This window comes from Cryptosporidium hominis (genome assembly GCF_000006425.1).
Source record: "Cryptosporidium hominis TU502 chromosome 8 CHRO018101, whole genome shotgun sequence".
In the NCBI taxonomy this organism is placed as follows: domain Eukaryota; phylum Apicomplexa; class Conoidasida; order Eucoccidiorida; family Cryptosporidiidae; genus Cryptosporidium; species Cryptosporidium hominis.
The window spans coordinates 1-22,105 of record NW_667387.1 but is presented as its reverse complement, the minus strand read 5'-3'; the positions used below and the strand labels follow the sequence as shown (position 1 = coordinate 22,105).

The following is a 22,105-nucleotide window of genomic DNA, read 5'->3' as shown; positions in this document are numbered from 1 at the left end:
TTTGAGGTCTAAATATATAAATATATATATATTTATCAAGTTGGATTAAATCAAGTATATATTTCTCATATATTATATATACATACTTTACTTTTACTTTTTCCTTTTATTAAAAACAAATTATGAAATAAATTAATTAAAATCAAAATGGGATTATAATTCAAAACTTTTGGTAATATAGTTAAATTTTGGGTATTAATTAATAAATGAGGAATTAACAAGAGATTATTTATTGATATTATTTTTAATTATCAAATTTAATTATCAAATAACATGTATGCATGCATGCAAAAAGGTATTATATATTATGGACCAAAAATAAATTAATGGACAGTTTTGGCGGTAAACTGATGGATTAAAAAGTAAAAATATAAGGTAATTTTAAATATTAAAGGGAGTAAAGAGATTAAAAGATATAATAATAGTAAAAGTAACTGTATTAATTTTTCTCCTTTTAGAGGGATAGATTACGGATAAGAGAAATACTTGGGGACTATCAATAAAGTTTTGAAAAGTTTTCTTCAAGTTAATAAATAAAAAGGAAAAGAGCATATTTTGGGATTATTTGTACAATAATGTCAAAAAGAGTGGCTGATTTTCAATTAACTATTGAAAATTATGATTTAGAGGAGAGAAAGTTGTGTGGATTATCGTCTAAAGAAAATGACAAGAATGAGGAAGGTATAGGAGGAGATGTAATAGAAAATAAGGAAGAGATAAGTACAAGAAAGATTGTTAGAATAAGAAAAAGGTATGATGATTTAGGTGATTCTGGAAGTTTACTTATTACACCTGATACTGCCACAAATTCTGAGTCGATTCCACTAGTTTCACTTTTGGAAAGACTTAAAAAAATGAGAAATCAGGTATTAATGATAACATTATAGATAGTAGTTTGAATGAAAAACAAAACAAAAGAGGAAGAGAAGAACGAAAATAAGGATAAAGATGAGGAGGAAAAGAATGAAAATGAGGATAAGGAAGAAATGAATGAAAAGAAGAATGAAGAAGAAGCGAGCGATAAGAAAGGAGAAGGTGAGGTTGAAACTCAAAAGGAGGTCGAAAATAAGGAAGAAGAAAACCATCAGGAGGAAATCCTTCCATTTGGAAATTCGGGATTAAGTAGTAGTTTCAAGAATCCATTTGTATCTTTAGCAGCGAATACTGAAAATAGTAACTTCTTATTTTCAGGTTTCAGTGGAGCTACAAAGAATAATAGTATCGGAATATTTGGAGCATCAGGTGGAGATGGTACGGGCACTACTGGAGGTGAAGATGAGGAAAATAATGAAGAAGCAAACGAGGAACCTGAGATTGAAAGTAAAGCTTTCACAGGTGAGGAACACGAGGAAACTGTTTATCAATGCAAAAATGTGGATTTGTTTATGCTCAAAGTTTTAGAAAATGAGGAGAAGTCATTTAGAAAGTTAGCAACAGGAATAATTCATTTGAATATTCCAAAAGATCAGGATCTTTCTGAATTGCTAGAAACTTCCGATAAAAACGAGGGTCCTCTTGAAGATCAAGTTTCAAAAACTATTACTCAGCCTAGAATAATCTTTCGTCAAAAAGGAATTTATAAGGTATTATTGAATTCCCCTTTGAATCCTGAAATTTCTAAAACTTTTCAAAGGAATTCTAATATACGTAAAGGTTATGCTGTTAATTTTATAGCTGTTGGTCCTGAATCAGAAATTCAGCAATGTATGCTTAGATTCCAAAATGAGTCAGATTTGATTGATTTTACTGATAAAGTTCACCAAATTGTTCACCAACATTATTCCAAATCTGAATAGTCAATTAATTTAGTTTATTACAATCTTATCTTTTACTTTTTTTTTTTCTTATTTGATTACTGCATGAACTTCCCGCCAATTTTAGAAATTAATTTTTTTTCCTTCTTCAAGTTACATGCAGTAATTGCATGCAATATTGACGTTATTTTGAATTATTGGATATACCCGTAAGTGCATAATAATTATTTAATTAAATCAAGCAGGAGTTGTATATTGTAGGGATAAGATTAAAGAAGGAAAGATATACAAAGGAAAGGAGATAGGAAAAACAAGACGAAGGAAAAAAAGAGGAGATAGGAAAAACAAGACGAGAGAAAAAGAGAAAGAAAAGAAATAAAAGGCGCGTTAGCATGCGTATATTCATTCATTGAGGGAGAAAAGTATGATGCTTTAGGCAATATAAAAAAACACTGGATAAAAGTTAAGTAAAATAAAGTAAACCATTTATTGAAGTGAATAGCTACCAAATTTATGAACATTTATTTGGGGTTTATTATTAATTATTTATATATTTCAAATATATTAATTCCCCACTATAGAAATCAATACATTGGCGCCGGCGGGCCCGCTACATGAATAAGTCATTTCGAATAGATCCAGGGACCGAGGGAAAATTGTAGGAGAGGATGTATGGTAAAGGAAAGTAGGGGAAAAAAAGTAGGTAAATGATAGAACATAAAATTTTAAAATAACAAATTCTATTTTGATTTGGGATGTTGAAGTAAATCGAGAGTTAAATAGTATACAGGGTTTTTTTTTCTTTCATATCAAATTTTGAAGGTATTATTGATTTTAATTAGTGTGGGAAGGTAATTATAGAAAGAAAGCTAAAATGGATACTGAAAGATTTAAGATTGAAATGTTGGATTATTATAATAGTTCTCAGGGAATGGTTTATCGTATAAATATATATAATAAAAAGAATAACGAATCATGGGATATAGAAAGAAGTTTTAAGGATTTTGAACAAGTTGATCAATTATTTCAATATAGATATCCAAATATTCCAAAAGTAAGTAATAATTATTTTATTCTACTACCTATTTCTTTATAAGTTTTTCTTAACTTTATTTTTTCTAATATATTTTATAGCTTCCTTCAAGAGGATGGTGGTGGCAAAAGAATAAAGAATTCTACGAAAATAGGTTTCATAACCTTAAAGAATATCTTTATAGTGTCTTAGAAAGCGATTTCAGCATTGAAAATATGGTTTTAGCATATTTTTTGGATTTAAATCTTGTCGTCTCAGATGCCGGTACTGCTGCGAATACAAGTATTGAAGAGTTAGATGTTGATGTATTAGAATATTTCAAAGCTAAATTATTGAATATAGCTAATGCGAATGAAAGATCTTTAGCACCAATGGAAAGAAAAGCTAGGGAAAAACAATATCATTCTTTTTTAGGAAATACCCAATATTTCTCAGAATTTTACGATATGGAAATGATGTAAGTTAATATTATATTAATGATATTATGAAGAATGTTAATTGTATTTAGATCAAATAATCTTCGCTTACACCAATCAAGTTTGTCTCCTGATGAAAACAAAAGTCTCCCAAATTCTATATTAGATTGTGATGACATGGAGAATTTGGAACCTAAATTAAAACAAATTTCAACTCAAGATAAAGGTAAGTTTGTGAATAATCTAAACCAAATTATGATTGAATGATTCATGATAAATAATATGAACAATTAAACTGACAGAAATAGTTTCGATGATGGGAAGGATATGTAAGGAAATTAGTGTATCATTAGAGTCCAAGATTAAACCTTATGAAATTAAAGAATTAAAGCTAAATTTTCAGCCAATTAATAAATTGTAGATATTATTGAATAATTATAATAGAGCCTAGAGTGTTATAGAGCCTAATGAAATAATATGAGTCTAAAGCTCATCCTTTGACTCTTGGTCGCTATTTTCTCCTTGATTATTTCTAGAAGAATGCAAAAGCATCATGATAGAGTTGAAACTCCATAAATTATCACTACTGCTCTTGCTAACTATGGTTACTTCATATTGACCAACAATTGGACATCTTGGACAATTTCTGTTGTCAAATATGTGTCTTTTACTAACTGTTAGATACCCTTTAGCTTCAATATTATAAAGTCGAACCTTATCTTTAACATCAATAGTTTGCCCTGTATTCTTCTTTTCACATTCAACTCTAAAATAGCCACTAGATTCACCAGAACCACCAAAAATCTCAATTTGTCTACTTATCATTGATTTTGAAGACTTATTAGATTGTACAAACTTCTCAGTAGCTGAATGTAGTAAACGAATAGACTCCCCACATAATACAGGAAAGCCTGCACCCTTATACTCAGCATCAGCTTCTCTAATGTAAAAATGTCCTTCTGAATCCAAATCTTTGCTACAAGTGACAGCCTGGTTACCATTTGCCCATGTTATCTTTGTCGTATATAAATGACATTTTGTATTTTGATGTAATACTGATACTGTACTTCCATAAGTAACCAATTCATTTTCTTCAGAATAAACACTTGACAAAACTAGGCCAAAGAAAACCACAACAAACCTCGTAAATAACCCAAACATTCTACTAAGTTTTTGAAATCTGAACCGATTTTCTATATTCTTTGCGCAATATTCTCATTTTTCATACTTGTTTTGACTAATTAAAAAGAAAAGTTGGCGCCTTTTCCAGTGGGGCGCATTTTGCCCGCCTAGAAGGTGAAAAAGAAAAATGTGAGACAAAGAATAAATAGTAGAAGATGACATGGCGGTGGAATGAAATATTAGGAAAAGAAATAATAAGTAATGATTATAGCAAGTTTTTGGCTAAGAATTATATTATTAAAGGTGTTTTGAAACGTGTAGAAAGTATAAAAAAGAAGCAGTTAAAAGTAGCAAGTGGTGGTTTATTTTTTTTTGAATTTCTTTATAGAAATACTCGGATATATATTAAAAGATCAGGGAAGTGGCGCCAAGTGTCGGTACCACCTTTAAAAGAAGAAATTAAAGAGGGAAGAGAAAAAAAAGGGAATTAAAAAAAAGGAGAAAAAAGTACTTTTTTTTTTAAAAAATTCTCAGTGATTAGTTCTTTTTCACAGAATTTTTCAGTACCCAAATTTTTGGTAACTGGGAGATTTAAGAAAAGAGGTTTATTTTTGAGGTTTATTATTAAGGAAAGTGTGGAAACTTGTGAATAGAGGATGAATATGGAGGACGAAAAAATGGAAGACACAACAATTAATAGTGATTCAGATGATCAGAGTGAGAGCAGTATGACTATGTTTAATAGTGCAAAAGAGCTGAAAGATGCTGGAAATGAGAGTTATAAGGGTGGAAATTACTCAGATGCAAGAGAAAAATATGAAAAAGGTTTAGAATTATTGGAGAAAATAGATCAAAAAGATGATGAAAAGGAAGGATTTGGAGAGGATGAAATGTCAGAATTACGTCAAAGCTTACAGTTGAATTTAGCAATGATATATGTGAAGATTCAGGAATGGTCAAAAGCTATTCAAGTAACAGGACAAGTATTAAAGAAGAATTCAAAGAATGTCAAGGCTTTATATAGGAGAGGATTAGCTAGGCTAGGCTTTGGAATGTACGAGGAGAGTAAGGAGGATTTCCAAAATGTATTAAAGTTGGATCCAAGCAATGCCGATGCTCACAGACAATTGAAGGTTTTACGCCAAAAGATTCAGGAAGATAATGAGAAGAATAAGAGTGGGTTTAGTAGAATGTTCCATGGAGGTTTGTACTCAGATAAGCAGCAGGATGTTGAGAAAAAGAAGAAAGAAGAGAGAGAGAGAAGAATTGAAAAGTATAGTCAATATCTTGCACAAATAAAATCAAAGAATTCTGAAATTGGCTCAGATGATGAAGAGGAGGAGGCTATGCCTTTTGAAGAATGGGAAAAGAAGGAGATAGAAAGGGAGAAGGAGGAGGAGAGGGAGAAGACAAGAGCAAATGAAAGGAATGCAAAGGAGCTTAGTGAAAAAAAGCCAGCAACCATTATTTCCAAGAAGAATAATGTAAGTAATGATGATGTAGATTTGGATGAAGAGGATCTAAAGATTCTACAAGAAACTAAGAAAATGGGGTATTGCTACTTTAAGAGAGAGTTAACAGAACAAGAGAAAGAATTGAACAGGCAATTCACTCCAACTCTGATTAACAATAAAGATTCTTATTCTTGCGATGCATCTCAGCAAAATGACTTGAGCTCTGCAGATATTGACAAATCAAGAGTTGGAATAAGCTCTTGGAACTCTAAAGGTACAACTTTTGAGGATAAAGATGTTTCTGAAACCGCTAGGTCCACCTTAAAGAGGATACTTTTAGAAGGGGATGGAAGGCATTTTACTGGAAAAGTTAGTGAAAGAGGAGATTTAAATGTTTCAATCTCAATTGAAAGTGTTGATAATTTATCTGGAGAAGCCTCAGTTGCAATGATTCGTGGAACTAGAAGATTTCTCTTTGACTTCTCTGTCACATTGAAATGCGACTACACTCTTGATAATAACGAGAATGAAAAGTATTCATTTAGTATAAACATTCCATCTCTAACTTCCATGTGTAATGAAGACGACGTTTTTGGTATTAAAGATTGTAGTATCAACTTTACAGGCAAACACAAGCATAATCACGATCTAACTCTTATCAAGGATTTTGTTTTCAACAGCTATTGCCTTATACATTTAAAGGAATGTATTAATTTACTTACTAACGAGATTAACTCACAATACTAGCTGGACCTAACTGAGAATAATCATTTTTTATTTACCTATTTTTTCTGTTTTCTCTCTATATCTTAATCAAAACTTTCAACTATTCTTTAAATCACCAGCTCTCCATTTCATTGTCTAAATCAGGACCAAACTTGAATGCTTCTATTAACAGCTCTCAATTAATATAAACCCTATCCCACATTAACTTTATCCCACTCTTCTTTAATTTAATTTCCACTCTAAATATTCAGCCTCTGACAAATAATGCATGCACATTTTCCCGCCTGCTATTTGGGCGGTAAATTGTAAAAGAAAAATAATATATACAGAAAATTAGGGGGACTTGTAAGAATTGTCAATAATGAATAGTAGCGAATATAAATATTAAAACTTAAAAATATATTTACATTAATAAAGTTAGTAATCGATTTTAAAGTTCTTGATTCTCTTGAGTTTTATTAGGTTGATTGAGAATTCATTGAATTTAAAAAAAGAGGGTCTTCAAGAAAAAGTAAAGAAGAAACAGAATATAAAATTTTATTTTTGTGGATAAATAACCGTAATCAAGTATTAGAAATATATAAATATATATTAGTGCAAATAATATAACTTATAATACTTTTAGTCTTTAGATGTGCAATAAGTAAAATACTTTCTATTTATATATATCTATATATATTTCTAATATATATTTATATATAATGTACAGATATATACATATATATAAATATTAAATATTATATAAGTGATTTAATATATTAAAGAAAAGGATGAGAGATAATAAAGGTAGAGAAGAAAACTATCCAGTAGTTCCAACTGATAGAATATTGAGGAATTTTAAGCAGTTATCCCATCATAATGATTCAATTTCTCAAATGGCATCTTGGCTTTCTTTCTATAGAAGTTCAGGAGAACAACTTTGTTCTCTTTTCGGAGAAGCTTTTGTAGATAAAAGTTTGAGAGAGGAGGAAAGATTGGCAATATTTTATGTATTTCATGAAATGGTTACTAGAGCAATTACAAATGATGATGAATCGAGGAAGTTTTTTTTAATAGGATATGAACAATTTCTTTTAACAGCTGCTCCCATTATTAGTAGACTAACTTTTGAACAAAGATCTCCATACTTACAGGTAGTAAGACTCTGGCAATCTCACCAAAGATTTCCTCAAAATGTATGTGAGAGATTAAGATTATTATTTAATTCTCAGTCTGGTAAGTTAATTTAATTAAGAAATTAAATTGAAATTGATAATTTTAATGTTAATTTCTTTTTCTTTTCTTTATTTAATAATACTTTTTAGGAAATCAAGAAAGCTTAAGGAGTCCATCTTTATTAGATAAAAGAGACAAAAAATTTACTTTAGATGTAATAAAGTCCTTAAATAGAATCAAAGAAGGATATGAACTTGCGGTCAAGGCTGGCAGTATTAGTAAAAAATTAGCTTCAAATTACAGTTCTAACATTAATGATGTAACAAATTCAAATAGTGTATTAACCGGAACATCATCTCCAACAGAATCACAAGAACCTATAATCCCAGAAGATGACACGGAAAATATGATTAGACAAAGCATAGAACAATACAAAGAAAGTCTGGATAAGATTACAGACGCATCCATTCTCTTATCCCAATGCCTTCAAGATGAACTTAAATCATTTAACGATATCAAAAGAATTCTTGAGGATATCTCAACAGAAGACAAAGAAGAATAATATTCTTTACATTCAATACTATAGAACACTAAGCTACTTATATATAATGCCGCCATTTATTTCTGTTTCCCCTCAAACATGCAATACACATGCATGCATATATGCATTTTTTGAACACGTGTATAGACATTTGCCCGCTTATTTAAATGGCAATGCCAGAAAATTCCTTATAAGACTTTTACTCTTGTTCATCGTCTTCAGTAATCTTTCTAGCGAGGTAGAATCTAAGATGACCAGAACCACTGCCTTCTAAGGGGTATTCGAGTTCAAGAGGTTGATTCTCACTCATACTGAGTTTTACACTACTGCTCAAAGGAGTAGCCTTGGCAAAGTTATTTAGATATCTAAGTGAAAATACTAATTGGCATGGCTCTGAAACATCAAGCGCAACAGCTTCAGAATCTGCTCCTTCTTTTGGTCTTAAAATGATACTACCAGAACCTAAAGACCCTTTAGTTGAGAATCTGACGTTTTTGCTAGTTACATCAATGGAGAGAGAATCTGAGAATTGTGCCATATCTCTACATAGCCTTTGGAATTCATTAGATGGCATAGTTACTACAGATGAAAAGCTTGTTTCTGGGATTTGAAGACTATCTTGATCAATAGAAATCAATGTTAGTTCAAACTCTGAAACTCGATCTCCATTTGGCGTTTCGAATATGAAAATCAGACTCTCAGATTCATCATCATGTCTAAGTAAAACTTGATCATCATTTGAACATAACTTTAGTAGTTTCACTACATTTTGAGTATTTAATCCCAAAGTTCTATTCTTATCGCATCTATATCTCTCAAAAGCAGTATCCTTCAAGTACAAGCCAACTAAAGAAACATGGCTATTGTCCATTGCTTGGATAGTTACTCCGCTTTCGTTACATTCAAGATTTACATCACTGACCAAATTTGTGATAGCTTCAAAAACCTTCCTCAAAATCCCTCCGTTTGATAATCTAGCTTCAAACATTTTTTCTTAAATAAAATTGACCTATTTTTGACCTAGAATAAAAGTAACTTATAAAGAACTCTCTCTTATTTTTTTCTCTATCCTTTATCTTGTTAGTCCACTATACACTTTTCTACTCAATTAAAGTCCTTTCCCCCTTTTTTTGCTGAACTCCCCACAACCTATACCTGTGGAGGTTACCTTTTATTAGTATTTCCAAATTATACAGCATAGACATATTTTCTGCGTTTTGCTTGCTTACAGACGATTTTCTTGTAGTATATACCCTCCCCACATGGCGCCGAGTCACGGGACTGCGGGGCAGTTGCCATGCATGTAAAAAAAAGCAATAATTATTGCACACGTAATAATTTTTTTTTTTGTTTTTCTATTGATGGAAAACAAATCTAAATTGAGTTATTTAGTTGTTAAAGCTCGTATTAAGTAAGAATTTTTGTTTCCATATTTATTTATTCTACGTTATAGTAACTTTCATGAATTCAGAATATGACAGATACTTGAAGCTAATTAAGAGATTCCTTCCTGATATACTGCTGGAAAGTGCAAAATCAATAAGTAATATTTTAATTCATTAGTAATTTTTTCCTTTTCTCTTTTCATTATTTAATTATTTATATATATATATTTTCTAGTTACAAAAATTTCACACAAATCTAGAAATAGTTTGCCGCCAATCTATTTTTAGTTTGTGAAACTCTACTAGGACTAAAAATCACAAGTATAAATATATAATTGAGCTTAGAGCAATATTATAAAATGAACAAAATAAGATATTTGTTTAATGAAGCTAATACTTGGAGCAAAATTACCAACTTCATTTCGTTAAACCATCGAAATGTGAATTCTCGAAGTTCATTAAAGAGTTTCGTCAAGGATTTAGGGGTTGCAAGCAATGATGGTCATATAAAGTCATCTACCGAAAAGATATCATCAAAAATTGAATCTTCATTTTTAAATGCAGATGGAACTCAATCCTCTAAATTCTTTTCGAGCACATTTTCAGTATTATCAGAATGCTTGGTGAAAATAACTGACAATTTAGCTGATAATGAACTTCCTAGAAACATATTAACACAGAAAACAAACTCAATACAGATGTTCACACGAAAGATGATTGTTTTATTCTTGTTTGCTGGTTTTTTAGGATTATTTCCGGGTAGTTTTTTTCACAATCAAACACCAGGACTTGATTTTACAGGGTTTTTTAGTAGTAGCCGTGCATCCTCAAATCAACTAAGTAGCTTTTTAAGCTACTTTAATATCATGGGACATAAAATATCTCAACGAGATCCAATGGTTAGTGAGTATGTAGTTATTCAAAGACATCATAGACCACCGTTACAAGAATATATACTAACAAGTTCATCTTTAAGTCTTAAACCAACGCAGATAATTAGTGGGTTCATGGAGAGTCATAATCCAGGAGGGCATGTGGTAGAGGCAATCTTCGCTAATAAGATATATGGCAGTGCAACATTACATAACTGCATGAATCAGGAAGAGATAGTGATGACAGTTGTCCCCGAAACTTTGATTGGACGCCTTTTCTTAGAAGATTTACATGATGAGGATTCAGTTACCATAAGGGGAGTAATGAAATATTCGAATTACAGGGGATTTGGTACGAATCAATTTACCTTTCAATCAATTAAAGAGCCGGAAATGTACATGTCAATACCAAGAGTCTATGCTGTAGTTGACGCTTTATCCAGAGGTTCTAGATTTAGAGAATTTACATTGGAATATGCTTTAAGAGAAATAAACAAACTTACATCAGCATTATGTGATGATTTCTATGGGGAGTCCGAGGAAAGGGATCGCAGTCCATTTGTTACAGGATATTGGGGTGGAGGAGTTTTTGGGGGAGATATTCAATATAAATTTTTTTTACAATTAATAGCAGCTTGTATCTGCAATAGGAAATTGGTATATTCAGACGGGTCACAAAAATTGGATATTAAACAAATTAGGCAGATTGAAAGTAAATATACAACTTGTGGCCAACTCTCTGATGCATTCTTTAAAAAACATAAAACTAGTGGTTTTAGTAAAGAGAATGCTCTCAAAGTGATGTTAACGTAGAGAGCATTGAAAATGTTTGGGATGTGCTTCAAAGCTAATATTTTTTAGAGGGTATTTTTTCTTAGAATGTAATTTCGAAAATTTATCGAGTTAATCTCTACATTACGTGTTTATCCACATGTACATTGCATGCAAACACCGGTACATACAGCTAGAATTTGCTTAAAACTCCGGTTCTACCTTAATACTAGGGCATGCAAGAGAATAGAATAGCTTTTAATTAATAAACGATTAAGTTATGCAATACTAAATAGTGGCGGCTAGTGCCGCCTGATAGGGCTACAATTCTAATACAAGGTGAATGTTCACAGATGAATAATATTATCCTGGAAAATCAGAATATGGGGGTTGCATTATTCATGAAGAAAAAGAAACCCTCAAATTCTGGATCGGCCATCTAATAGATTAGTATGTCACAGTGTGTGGTTTACATATCACCATAAATAGGAACTAAGTACCATCAATAACAAAGGTGAAGATAGAAATCGCTTCGATTATATATACATATCGAATTGCAACAAAGCAATATTGAATGCTTAGAATTCTTGTGAGTTTCCTTGTTTGGATTTAGATTTCTTTGGCAACAAGACAGTTGGAATGTTTGGTAATACACCACCGCTGGCAATAGTAACATTACCCAAGAACTTGCTGAGTTCTTCGTCATTTCTAACAGCCAATTGGATTTGTCTTGGGGTGATACGTGTCTTCTTGGCATCTCTGGCAGCATTACCAGCGAGTTCAAGAAGCTCAGCACATAAATACTCCAAGACGGCAGCGAGATAGACTGGAGCAGCAGCACCAATTCTCTTTGCATATCTTCCCTTCTTTAAGTATCTTGCAACTCTACCAACTGGGAATTGTAATCCTGCCTTAGCAGAGTTTGACATAGTTTTACGGGTAGTCTTCTTTCCTCCACCTCTTCCACCTGAACTCGTTACTTTTCCAGACATTCTTTCTTGATTTATTTTATATTCAATATATTTTTTTTTGTTATATCAAAGTTGCGATTATCACACCTTCAAAATTGATAGAACTGTTTCCACTTCCATTACCGTTTTTTTTACTTTATTCATTATCCACACTTTCTCCCCACATCAACCCTCTTTTCATTTATTCTTGCCTTTCTAGTTGCTTATTTAGCCGCTGTTTGGCCCCTGGCCACATATCTAATATTCCACGCAACGTCTTGTCTAGGACCGGCTTAAATTGTAGGCGGGAATGATTTTATTGGTTTGGGAATTGGGTGGCAAGGTAATGAAGGAGTCAAAAATGCAAATGACGATATAAAAAGATTACTAATAAAGATCGATTAGAACGAGAAAATACAGATTATTTGTTCATGATGATTACTGGTTAAATATTATTTTTATTAATGTTTTCTACTTAATACTTTTATTTCATTATTAGCATATTTAGTACTTTTTTTTCTTAAATAAATTTGACACGTAATTGCATGCAATTTTTGCTATTAGATAATTTGTAATTTTTTCTTGTATGTAACACCGGTATATACATTAATTTAGTTGCATGCATAACAGGATGTGTTATAAGTTCTAACAATATTTTAAATAATATGTAATTTAAATGTAAAAGATATTCGTCAAAAAAAAGTTATAGAATATTAATAGAATAATTAATTAATTTATAAAACAATGCAAGAATTTTAAAGAGTTAAATGTTGGAAAAGCTAATAACAATTATAATATGACTTAAAAAAAATAATGTAACAAAAAATTGGTTATTATTATTTAACTATGAAAAAATGGTTTGAAAAAAAAATTGATGGTTAAGTTTTTTTTTCCCACAAGAAAGGAAGGTTGAAATCATAACCTGGAAAAATCTGGGGGTGGGGAAAGAATTAAATAAATATACATTTATTTATCTCGACAAAAGCATTGAAATACCATTAAGGTGGCATAAACCACACATTAAATGTAAATTTTGGACATAAATTTAAGAATTTAGTATTTAAATAATAAAAGAAGAAGTAATATATTATTACAAGAAATATATAATTTCTGTAATTAAATCAATGTAATATAATAGTAGTAATTTAGCAAGACAAAAAAATTATAAATTTTAAATATATTTAAAATGGATAAATATTATGTAACTAATCAAATAGGAGAGGGAGGATTTGGTGAATGCTATTTGATAGAGACAAAAAAAGGAGAACTAATGCAAGAAAAATTGGTGGCCAAAGTAGTTAATATGAGTAGAATGACTGAAATTGAAAAGAATAATTCCATTCAAGAAATTAAAATACTTAATATTATAAATCATATAAATTTGGTAAAATTGGTCGAATCTTATACTACTAAGAATCTACTTTGTATAATTATGGAACTTGGTGAATATGGAAGCTTAGATGGTGAAATTGAAGCAAGAAGAAAAGAAGGACAAGATAATATTTACTTTACTGAAGATGAAGTATTATTTATTTTTTTCCAAATACTTCTTGGAGTTAAATATTTACATGATAATAATATTGTTCATTGCGATATTAAATCTAATAATACCATTTTATTCTCCAACGGAATGGTTAAACTTTCTGATTTTGGTATTTCCAATATTTTATCATCTAATAAGGATGAATTAAATAAGTCTGAAACTTTTTCAAATCCTCTTGTACAAGGCTCTATTTATTATTTAGCACCTGAAATATATACAAATATGCAACACGATAAAAAAAGTGATTGTTGGAGTATTGGTTGTTTATTATTGGAACTATGCTCTTTAGAAAAAGTTTTCAGAAAGTATTCAATGCAAGAAATGTTAATATTTTCTATTAGAAATAAAGATCAATTTAAAAAGGAAATTAATAATCATATTGAAACTTATGGTGTAAATAAGAGATATTCTCAAGAACTAGTCAATATAATTAAAGATTTACTTAATCCTAATCCTCAAGAAAGACCAAATATTCAAGAAATCTTTCAATCTAATATATATATCTTGAATTTTATTAATTCATTTCTAAATACATGTAATCATAAACATTGGAGTCAATTTAATAGTATTTGTAAAGAGTTAAGTACTTTTAATTACAATTCTGTTAATAAAAAAAATCATATTAATATATCAAGAATTCCTTTCTGGATTAAACAAGATGTGGATACTGAGAACAAAAGCTCCAAGTTTTTTTTAAAACAAAGTTTAGATGAATGGTTTAAAAGTCAGGAGATATTTACTTGTAATAGTTATTCAAAGAGTAAGAGCTTAATGATTAAGAATCAAAGTTCAAATGAACAAAATTGTGAAGCAGGCCAAGGTAAGTACCAAGAAATTATTGATTATTTCAGCAATAAAGAGAAGAACAAGCAAAATAAGAGACCACTTTCTAGAAAGGAAATATTATTACAACTTGAAACTACTGTTGAATTCTTTGTCACACAACTTAGTGCTATTAATAGTAAAAAAGTTACAACTGAAGAAATGATTAAGAGAAATCTCGCAAATAAACTTCGGGATAGTAATAGTACTAAAAAATCAACTAATACAAAAAACTCTTGTAAACAGCCAAAGATCTCACAAAAACTCCCATCTACAATTAACAGAACAAATAGTAATGCAAGCTTGAGAAAGAACCTAAAAATTAAATATGATAAGGAAAGGGAACAATTAAGAGAGATCATGAGAAAAGGAAGAGCTGAAGCCAAATTTAAAGGAAATATGGAAATAAATGATACAAGTTAATTATTTTGCGCCTAAAATGGTAATTAAAAATGATAATTAAAATCTTATTACTTAACAATAATAATAAATCATTTGATTTTAAAGCTAATAATATATTTAATACTAACTTTTGGTCATTCAATCTTCCAATATGAATTATGGACGAATTACATCCACTTTTCAGGAATAATGTTCCTTCTACTAGTGAGTTGAAGTCTAATGAAATTTATTCAGCTCTTGTTGAGATTTCTGCTCAAAAAGTTCAGGATACTTCAACAAATAAGAATAGATCCCAATTATCAAAAGTAGATAAGAATTCATCTAAGATCTCTGTATTATCAAAAGGTATTAATAAAACACATAATTCTGAAAGATATATAAAAGGCAGGTATCAACGTCATCTAGACAAAATAAAAGCTACAAAATCAAGAATGGAACAAGAAAAGAGCCAAGATTATCTTGATAATATTACTAGTAAAAACCATCAAGTTACTGATGATCATCACCATGATCAACAAGTTAAGGAGCTTGCAGAAATGGAACTTTGCATGTCTATTTGGTCTAACAAAAACATATTTTCTGAATGATAGAGAGATTATTATTCTAAATTCAGTTATCTAGAAGCAATTAGATACTGAGTATAAATATATATATTATATATACATCAATTTAGTATTTTCACGCTTTGAAATTTATTTAAAAATTTCCTTTTATTATTTTTTCCCTAATAACCAACACCTACATAATGTTTAACTAAAATTCTCATTTCCAATCAAAGTTCAAACCTAAATCTAAATACAAAGCCAGATATTTCAACTATTAATAATATCCTTATAGAATTTTTTTAATTCCTTCTAATAAATACCCTCTTGTTTTCTTTATAAAGATCTTTTTAACGATACCTGTATTATTTAACAGGGCGGGCAACTATTGGCGCCGAAATCTCGGTATGAATTATTTGTAGAAACAAGTGTTAATGTCAGAGAAAAGGTAAAGAAAAAAAAATAAAGCAAAAATGAGTGGAAAGGAGACATTTATTGGCGGAGATGATGTGGGAGCAATTATTGTAGATGTAGGTAGTTATATGACGAAGATAGGGTATGGTGGGGAAGATTGTCCAAGACAAGTTTGGCCTTCAGTAGTTGGAGTTAAGGAAAGCGGTGATAAAAGGTTTCCGTTAAATTTCTTGAGTTATTTGGAAGATGTATCGGTGGAGCCTTGTTTAAAGTATGTGGATGGTGATTTGATTTTGAATGGTGATGTATTTGAGGAGATTATTAGAACAACTTCAGGGAAAATTGGACTTTCAACAGATTTAAGGGAGCATCCAATATTATTAACGGAACCGTCCAAGCATAATAGACAGATTAGAGAAAAGGAGGTTGAAATAATGTTTGAAAAATTTGATGTACCAGCAGTTTATACGGCAAAGAAGGCAATTTTGAGTGCTTTTTCTGTAGGTAGATCATCAGGTCTAGTCGTAGATATTGGAGCAACAGCAACTTCAATTGTTCCAATATTGGATGGATATACCCTTCAAAAACCACTATGTGAGTATCCAATAGGAGGAGATTTTCTGGATGACCAAATTGCCAGACATTTACTAAAAGAAAAGAATTTGAGTATTTCCCCTAATTTCTCCTTTAAAAAGATAATTCACAAGGATAAACCATTAAGTTATGAAAGTGTTAACTTAGAGAAAGTGACAAGTTCATATATTGAATATGGCAAAAGAGAGGTTTTAAGGAATATAAAGGAATCGATTTGTCGTTGCGTTGAGCACGAAGAGGTTGCTAAAACATCATCAGCACTTGCAACATCTACTTATGAGTTGCCTGATGGTACATTAATAGACTCTGAACCTATTGGTATTCGTGTTCCTGAATGTTTATTAAATCCTGAGATGATTATCAACGATTCTGAATTTCCTCCAGTGAACACTAATGGATTCCCAGGACTATGTTCTGCAATTTCTAATACTATCATAGCTTGTGATATTGATATCAGAAAAGACTTAATAGGAGCAGTGATTTTAACTGGTGGTACATCCATAATTCCAGGTTTGGCTGACCGTGTTTCAAAATCCCTGGCTGAAGATGACAAATTATCAGGCGGGGGACCTAAATTGAAGATTATATCCCCAAATTCTACAGTAGAAAGAAGATTTTCAAGCTGGATAGGTGGTAGTATTTTGGCATCTTTAGGTTCCTTCCAGCAAATGTGGTTCAGTAAGGAGGAATATACCGAACATGGAGCCAAATTGGTTGAGAGAAAGTGTTCTAACTAACTTACACGATTATTTCTCTTTTTTTCCCTTTTAAGCTAATCTATAATTACATTACTATTTATTATAATTATTATTATCCTCTTAATTTTCATCTGTAATTTATCAATTTGGTACTTTTTTCACACTAAGATTCTATAAACGTTCATTTAGAATGTTCTTAAATAGAAACAAGTTATTATATAAATTTTATTAATAAAAAAAAAAGTAGGAAAAACCCGTCAAATTCTCATGTTATTAGAGAATTTAATAAAATAAATAAATCTAGTAATTTGCATGCAGTTGGCGCGCGCGCCGGGCCGTCGTGATTATTGCAAGTATTTGCAAAAATATTATCTAATGGAGTGAATGTAAGGGATTGATTGATAAAGGAAGTGTGGGGAAAATATCTATGTATTCTAATGTTCAAAATCAGAATACAAAGAATGAATATTTGATAACAACATCAGATTATTTGCTGGATTTAAGCCGTCCAGTGAGTAAAAAGACAACAGTTTCTGTATATAAAGGTATTAATAATATAGAAACAATTCATACATTGGGAAAGAAGAAAATAATACAAGTGAGCTCAGGATTGAATCATGTGTTGTTTTTAACATCTGAATTTGAAATTTATTCATATGGAACAGGATTATTTGGACAACTTGGACATGGAGAATCAATACAGAAATTAAAGGAGCCAAAAAAGATACAAGAAGACATTGAGGGAGTAATAAAGATCACAGCAGGTACTTATAGTTCCATAGCTTTAACAAGTAAAGGGGAGATATATAGGTGGGGATTGTATGATTTAAAGAGTCCAATAGTATTTAAACCAAAATTGGAGACATTTTTTGGAGGGAAGAATAAAATTGTAGAAGTGGAATCATATAAGGAAAAGACATGTATAGCTTTAGATAATGGTGAGATATATGCTTGGGATTTTCATAATCCTAGGATGGAATTAATTTGTAGGCTTAATGATACAATAGTTAAACAAATTTCAATTGGTGCTTATTTTACTCTAGTTTTAGATTCAGATTCACAGTTGTTTGTTTGGGGTGATAATACATTTGGTGAATTTAGTGAGAATGATATGTATATTTATGATCCAGACTTTCCAAATTTTAGTAGATTAAAAATAGAAGCTTGGGGTCTTTCCACAAAGAATTCAAACTTGAAATACATAAAAGAGGATGAATTACCAAATAATATATGTAAAGATACGAAAATTGAGGAGGGTTTGGGAGGTAATTCTAGGGAAATATATATAGAAAAGATTACATGTGGTGAAAAACATTGTTTAATATTAACTTCAATAAATTCTATTTTATGCATGGGAGATAATACATATGGACAGTGTGGTATACTTGATGATAAAAAAAGCATTTATCCTCCAGTAACATTGAAAAAGTTTAGTGAGTTGGATCTTTTAAAGCCATTTATTTCATGTGGAAGTAGATCATCAGCAATTATTTCTCCAACAGGTAAACTATTTTTATGTGGCCAGTTATTTAGTAATTCTAAAAATAATAAAAAGATTGGAGTTTCTAGATATGCTGATAAAATTGAAGATTTTAACAGACTTTACACAGAATATTCAATCATTCACAGAAACTCTTCTGTAATTGACTTCAATGATAAAACTTTTATTGTAATTTCAAACTAGTCTTTGCTTATAGTTTGATGAATTATACTAGCATTGCTAGTAATATGAGTATAGTTATTGTCGCTCAAACGCATTAATTAAAATTATTTAATCTCAAATCTATTTTATTTTAATTAATTACACGTAATTATTGCGTGTAATTGAAAATTATTCCCGCCTGCATGCATGCAATAAAACTTGTCACCGGTATATGATTTTATTGACCACATAAATTTATGGTGTTAGTGAGCAAATTTTAGTAATAATTTTTTTTATACACAAATGAAATAATTATTCTTTTTTAATTAATAAGTGAATCATGAGTTTGAAATAACTTTATTATTTAAAAAAAAAAAAATCAAGAAACTAATAATTTAGAGATTGATTAAATAATTTTTAGTTGACATAAAGTTTGTTTAAAGAATACTATTGAAAAATAAGGAATTAGATAAAGAGATATGAGTATTTAACAATATCAGCTAAAATAATTAAAGTTATGGAAGAAAATCTATAAATATTTTTATTTGGTAATATGACCACACAAATAATAAGAGAATAATTAAAAAGCAAAATAGTGTGGGAGTTGAAATAAGAATAATTCGTTGTGAAAGATATATAAATTTATATTTAATGGTTTAAAATTGAGAGAAAATTTAAAAATTTAAGATGAAAGAAGAATAAAATAATATATAATGGAGAAAATTATTTATTTATTATTAATATCAATCAACTGGTTGGTAGGAAATGCTATTTCACAGTTAATTGTGTCAGAACAAGAAATGTGTATGAATGGACAATGCAAAAAAATGTTGAATGGTCATTTAGTTATACAGAACAATCAGGTAGGCTTCTTTTTTTTTTTTTAGTAAAATAATAATTGAAAATTAAATATTTTGAAATTAATTAATTTTATAGGATGTATCGTTGAATTTTGGATCATCAGAAGTAAATGGAAAGAATGCAAAAGAAGCAGACCCAGGTTCTAATGGATTTAAAATTACAATAAAGAAGTCTCCAATATTAATTGCATATGATTTGAGTTATATTTCAACTTTATATCATGATTTTCAAGAAGATATAAAATTGTTTTCGTTTACTCAAGTTGAAGGTGACCCATCTAGATTCTGTAATCATGAATTAAGAAGTTGTCAGAAAGTGAGAGACGAGTATTTATATGGAACACCAAATTGTAAGTTTTAATAAATTATTTTGAATTTAGCAATATCTTAATAAAACATATTTAAAATGATTTATAGTGCCACCAGGTCAAAAAAATTGGACTCAAGAAACTCCAATACCACCTGGATCACAAGGATCGTGTTGTTGGTGTCCAGAATTATATGTAACGGTAAGTTCAATTGAATTAAAATGCTGGAAGAGGGGCTTTTATTAGGGATTAAGGGTTTTTATATTGGAGAAATCAATGACATATTTACTCCAATTAAATAATTTTTTTTTTTTTAGATAAATACTGATGCACCATTTTCAAGAGCTACATTACATTGTTCATGGATACGTAAGTTTAATATATTACAAATGGAAATAATTTATTGAATTGTTTTAAACTATTTATAGAGCAAAGAATGTGGTGGAATGTTTACTTATCGAAGTCATGCCCAGTTTGGATACCACCATGGTGGACAGCTTTTAGAATAGGTGGATGGAATTGGCAATACTCATTAGAGGTTGAATTATCTTGGTTTAGTCCAACAGAATCATCAATTAATAAGTTATCAAGTACAGAATTGGAAAATATGGAAAATGAATGTAAGAAAGAAAATAAAGATTCCACAATAGATTGTTCAAGAATAAGGCATAAAGAATCAGGAATTCAGACTTCTGTACATACATTAAATTCATCGTCTCCATCATTCTATGATCCAAATTTTGGAGCTTCAGTACAGGTAATAAGTTCAGGACCGCCGTTTGGGAGTGCTAATGCAAAGGATTTGAATGGTTATTACATGTTACAACCAACATTTTCACCAAAAGGGATGCCTGCTAGTATTGCAATTCCTCCTTTAAGAAGTGGGTGTGGAAAAGCTTCAAAAAACCAAACAGAAGAGGAAATGAATGATTGTTTAAAGCCAACATTAATTATTCCTCCAGAAAATGCAGACTTTACAGGAGTTTCATGTGATAAGATAGGAACAAGTGTTCATACTTGGAGTTCTGTGAATGGTAGATTTTGCTATCATCCACCTGGGACTTGTCAAAGAGCTCAGATAGCTCACTTTTATAAGAAAGTTATAGAAGATCATTCACTTGGAAAGATTTCACAATATTCAGTGAGAGCACAAAATTCTGGTTCTCCACAGTTGATTTTGGATTCATTGGGAGAAATTGGTCATGAAGAGGTGGATCAAAATGATATGGAAAATATAACTAATATACAATCACGTAGATTCTTTTTGGGATATAATTTTGATTCAATCTTTGACACAGAAATAATGTTCTCAGTCGAAGCTTCTTCTGTGTCTTGGGTAGCAACATCTTCTCCTGGAATTATTACATATATAGAACCACCACCTTTGGAGGCTTGCACAGCAATGAGTAGTTTTGGCTGTCCTCTAAAGGTTTATATTAAGAATAGTGGTAAGTTTGAATATATATATACATTTCGAATTGAATTAAAAATAACTTATCAAAAATATTCTATAGGGGATATTGATTCAGGTTTTGTAGTTCAAATACCTTATTGTACAAAGTCAGGAGTACAAACAAGTGAGGTAGGTTTATATTTAACTCATTCAAATTTATATAATTAATTAATTTAGGTTGATCCAATAATGGCACAAACAAAGAAGATTAAGGCCAATTCAATAGGAATTTTTACTTTTGTATTGGGAGTTTCCGTATTAACTGGGAGTGAATATAAGTGCGTGGTAAGTACATATATATTTAATGCATCCAATACATGCATGCAATAAATGCATGCATGTATTGGTAAACACTATTAAATTACAATATTAAATATCATTTTTATTCAAATAATAGGTTGTGTTGTATAATTCATTTTCAGTTCAACTGGATCAGAATATGTTCACTTTTTCAACAACTTCTACAACGGTAAGTTTATTTGAAAGAAGATATCGTTTTTGAATCTAATATTAACTATTAATATAAATATTTCGATATCAAATTGAAAATTTAAGATTTCAATTGCAAGTTCGGATTCAATAATTTCTGATGTAGTAGTAAATCAAACTTCGTTAACAAACAAAAAGTTTGATTCTAGTTTACAGGAA

General features: G+C 30.1%; 15 protein-coding genes across 15 annotated transcripts; 12 read left to right on the top strand and 3 right to left on the bottom strand.

The window, feature by feature from the left end:
* Positions 1-899: 899 nt before the first annotated feature.
* Chro.80247 (hypothetical protein) lies at positions 900-1,796 on the top strand. The annotated part of the gene is made up of 1 exon (XM_662284.1): positions 900-1,796. The coding sequence occupies one exon, from the start codon at positions 900-902 to the stop codon at positions 1,794-1,796; it is 897 nt and encodes a 298-aa protein (XP_667376.1).
* Positions 1,797-2,628: 832 nt separating this feature from the next.
* On the top strand, positions 2,629-2,850 carry Chro.80248 (hypothetical protein). Its single annotated transcript, XM_662283.1, has 1 exon — positions 2,629-2,850. One exon carries the CDS (start codon positions 2,629-2,631, stop codon positions 2,848-2,850), a length of 222 nt encoding a protein of 73 aa, XP_667375.1.
* Positions 2,851-3,002: 152 nt separating this feature from the next.
* Chro.80249 (hypothetical protein) lies at positions 3,003-3,248 on the top strand. Its single annotated transcript, XM_662282.1, has 1 exon — positions 3,003-3,248. One exon carries the CDS (start codon positions 3,003-3,005, stop codon positions 3,246-3,248), a length of 246 nt encoding a protein of 81 aa, XP_667374.1.
* Positions 3,249-3,686: 438 nt separating this feature from the next.
* Positions 3,687-4,364, bottom strand: Chro.80250 (hypothetical protein). Its single annotated transcript, XM_662281.1, has 1 exon — positions 3,687-4,364. The coding sequence occupies one exon, from the start codon at positions 4,362-4,364 to the stop codon at positions 3,687-3,689; it is 678 nt and encodes a 225-aa protein (XP_667373.1).
* A 176-nt stretch (positions 4,365-4,540) lies between these two features.
* Chro.80251 (hypothetical protein) lies at positions 4,541-4,816 on the top strand. Its single annotated transcript, XM_662280.1, has 1 exon — positions 4,541-4,816. One exon carries the CDS (start codon positions 4,541-4,543, stop codon positions 4,814-4,816), a length of 276 nt encoding a protein of 91 aa, XP_667372.1.
* Positions 4,817-4,981: 165 nt separating this feature from the next.
* Chro.80252 (hypothetical protein) lies at positions 4,982-6,526 on the top strand. Its single annotated transcript, XM_662279.1, has 1 exon — positions 4,982-6,526. The coding sequence occupies one exon, from the start codon at positions 4,982-4,984 to the stop codon at positions 6,524-6,526; it is 1,545 nt and encodes a 514-aa protein (XP_667371.1).
* A 749-nt stretch (positions 6,527-7,275) lies between these two features.
* Positions 7,276-7,734, top strand: Chro.80253 (hypothetical protein). Its single annotated transcript, XM_662278.1, has 1 exon — positions 7,276-7,734. The coding sequence occupies one exon, from the start codon at positions 7,276-7,278 to the stop codon at positions 7,732-7,734; it is 459 nt and encodes a 152-aa protein (XP_667370.1).
* Positions 7,735-8,400: 666 nt separating this feature from the next.
* Positions 8,401-9,189, bottom strand: Chro.80254 (proliferating cell nuclear antigen (PCNA) (cyclin)). The annotated part of the gene is made up of 1 exon (XM_662277.1): positions 8,401-9,189. One exon carries the CDS (start codon positions 9,187-9,189, stop codon positions 8,401-8,403), a length of 789 nt encoding a protein of 262 aa, XP_667369.1.
* Positions 9,190-9,945: 756 nt separating this feature from the next.
* Positions 9,946-11,271, top strand: Chro.80255 (poly (ADP-ribose) glycohydrolase). Its single annotated transcript, XM_662276.1, has 1 exon — positions 9,946-11,271. One exon carries the CDS (start codon positions 9,946-9,948, stop codon positions 11,269-11,271), a length of 1,326 nt encoding a protein of 441 aa, XP_667368.1.
* A 536-nt stretch (positions 11,272-11,807) lies between these two features.
* On the bottom strand, positions 11,808-12,221 carry Chro.80256 (histone h2a). Its single annotated transcript, XM_662275.1, has 1 exon — positions 11,808-12,221. One exon carries the CDS (start codon positions 12,219-12,221, stop codon positions 11,808-11,810), a length of 414 nt encoding a protein of 137 aa, XP_667367.1.
* A 1,144-nt stretch (positions 12,222-13,365) lies between these two features.
* Chro.80257 (serine/threonine-protein kinase Nek1 (NimA-related protein kinase 1) (NY-REN-55 antigen)) lies at positions 13,366-14,967 on the top strand. The annotated part of the gene is made up of 1 exon (XM_662274.1): positions 13,366-14,967. One exon carries the CDS (start codon positions 13,366-13,368, stop codon positions 14,965-14,967), a length of 1,602 nt encoding a protein of 533 aa, XP_667366.1.
* Positions 14,968-15,104: 137 nt separating this feature from the next.
* Positions 15,105-15,533, top strand: Chro.80258 (hypothetical protein). The annotated part of the gene is made up of 1 exon (XM_662273.1): positions 15,105-15,533. One exon carries the CDS (start codon positions 15,105-15,107, stop codon positions 15,531-15,533), a length of 429 nt encoding a protein of 142 aa, XP_667365.1.
* A 428-nt stretch (positions 15,534-15,961) lies between these two features.
* Chro.80259 (BRG1/brm-associated factor 53A) lies at positions 15,962-17,233 on the top strand. The annotated part of the gene is made up of 1 exon (XM_662272.1): positions 15,962-17,233. The coding sequence occupies one exon, from the start codon at positions 15,962-15,964 to the stop codon at positions 17,231-17,233; it is 1,272 nt and encodes a 423-aa protein (XP_667364.1).
* A 388-nt stretch (positions 17,234-17,621) lies between these two features.
* On the top strand, positions 17,622-18,878 carry Chro.80260 (ENSANGP00000014983). The annotated part of the gene is made up of 1 exon (XM_662271.1): positions 17,622-18,878. One exon carries the CDS (start codon positions 17,622-17,624, stop codon positions 18,876-18,878), a length of 1,257 nt encoding a protein of 418 aa, XP_667363.1.
* Positions 18,879-20,440: 1,562 nt separating this feature from the next.
* Chro.80261 (hypothetical protein) lies at positions 20,441-21,625 on the top strand. Its single annotated transcript, XM_662270.1, has 1 exon — positions 20,441-21,625. The coding sequence occupies one exon, from the start codon at positions 20,441-20,443 to the stop codon at positions 21,623-21,625; it is 1,185 nt and encodes a 394-aa protein (XP_667362.1).
* Positions 21,626-22,105: the final 480 nt, after the last annotated feature.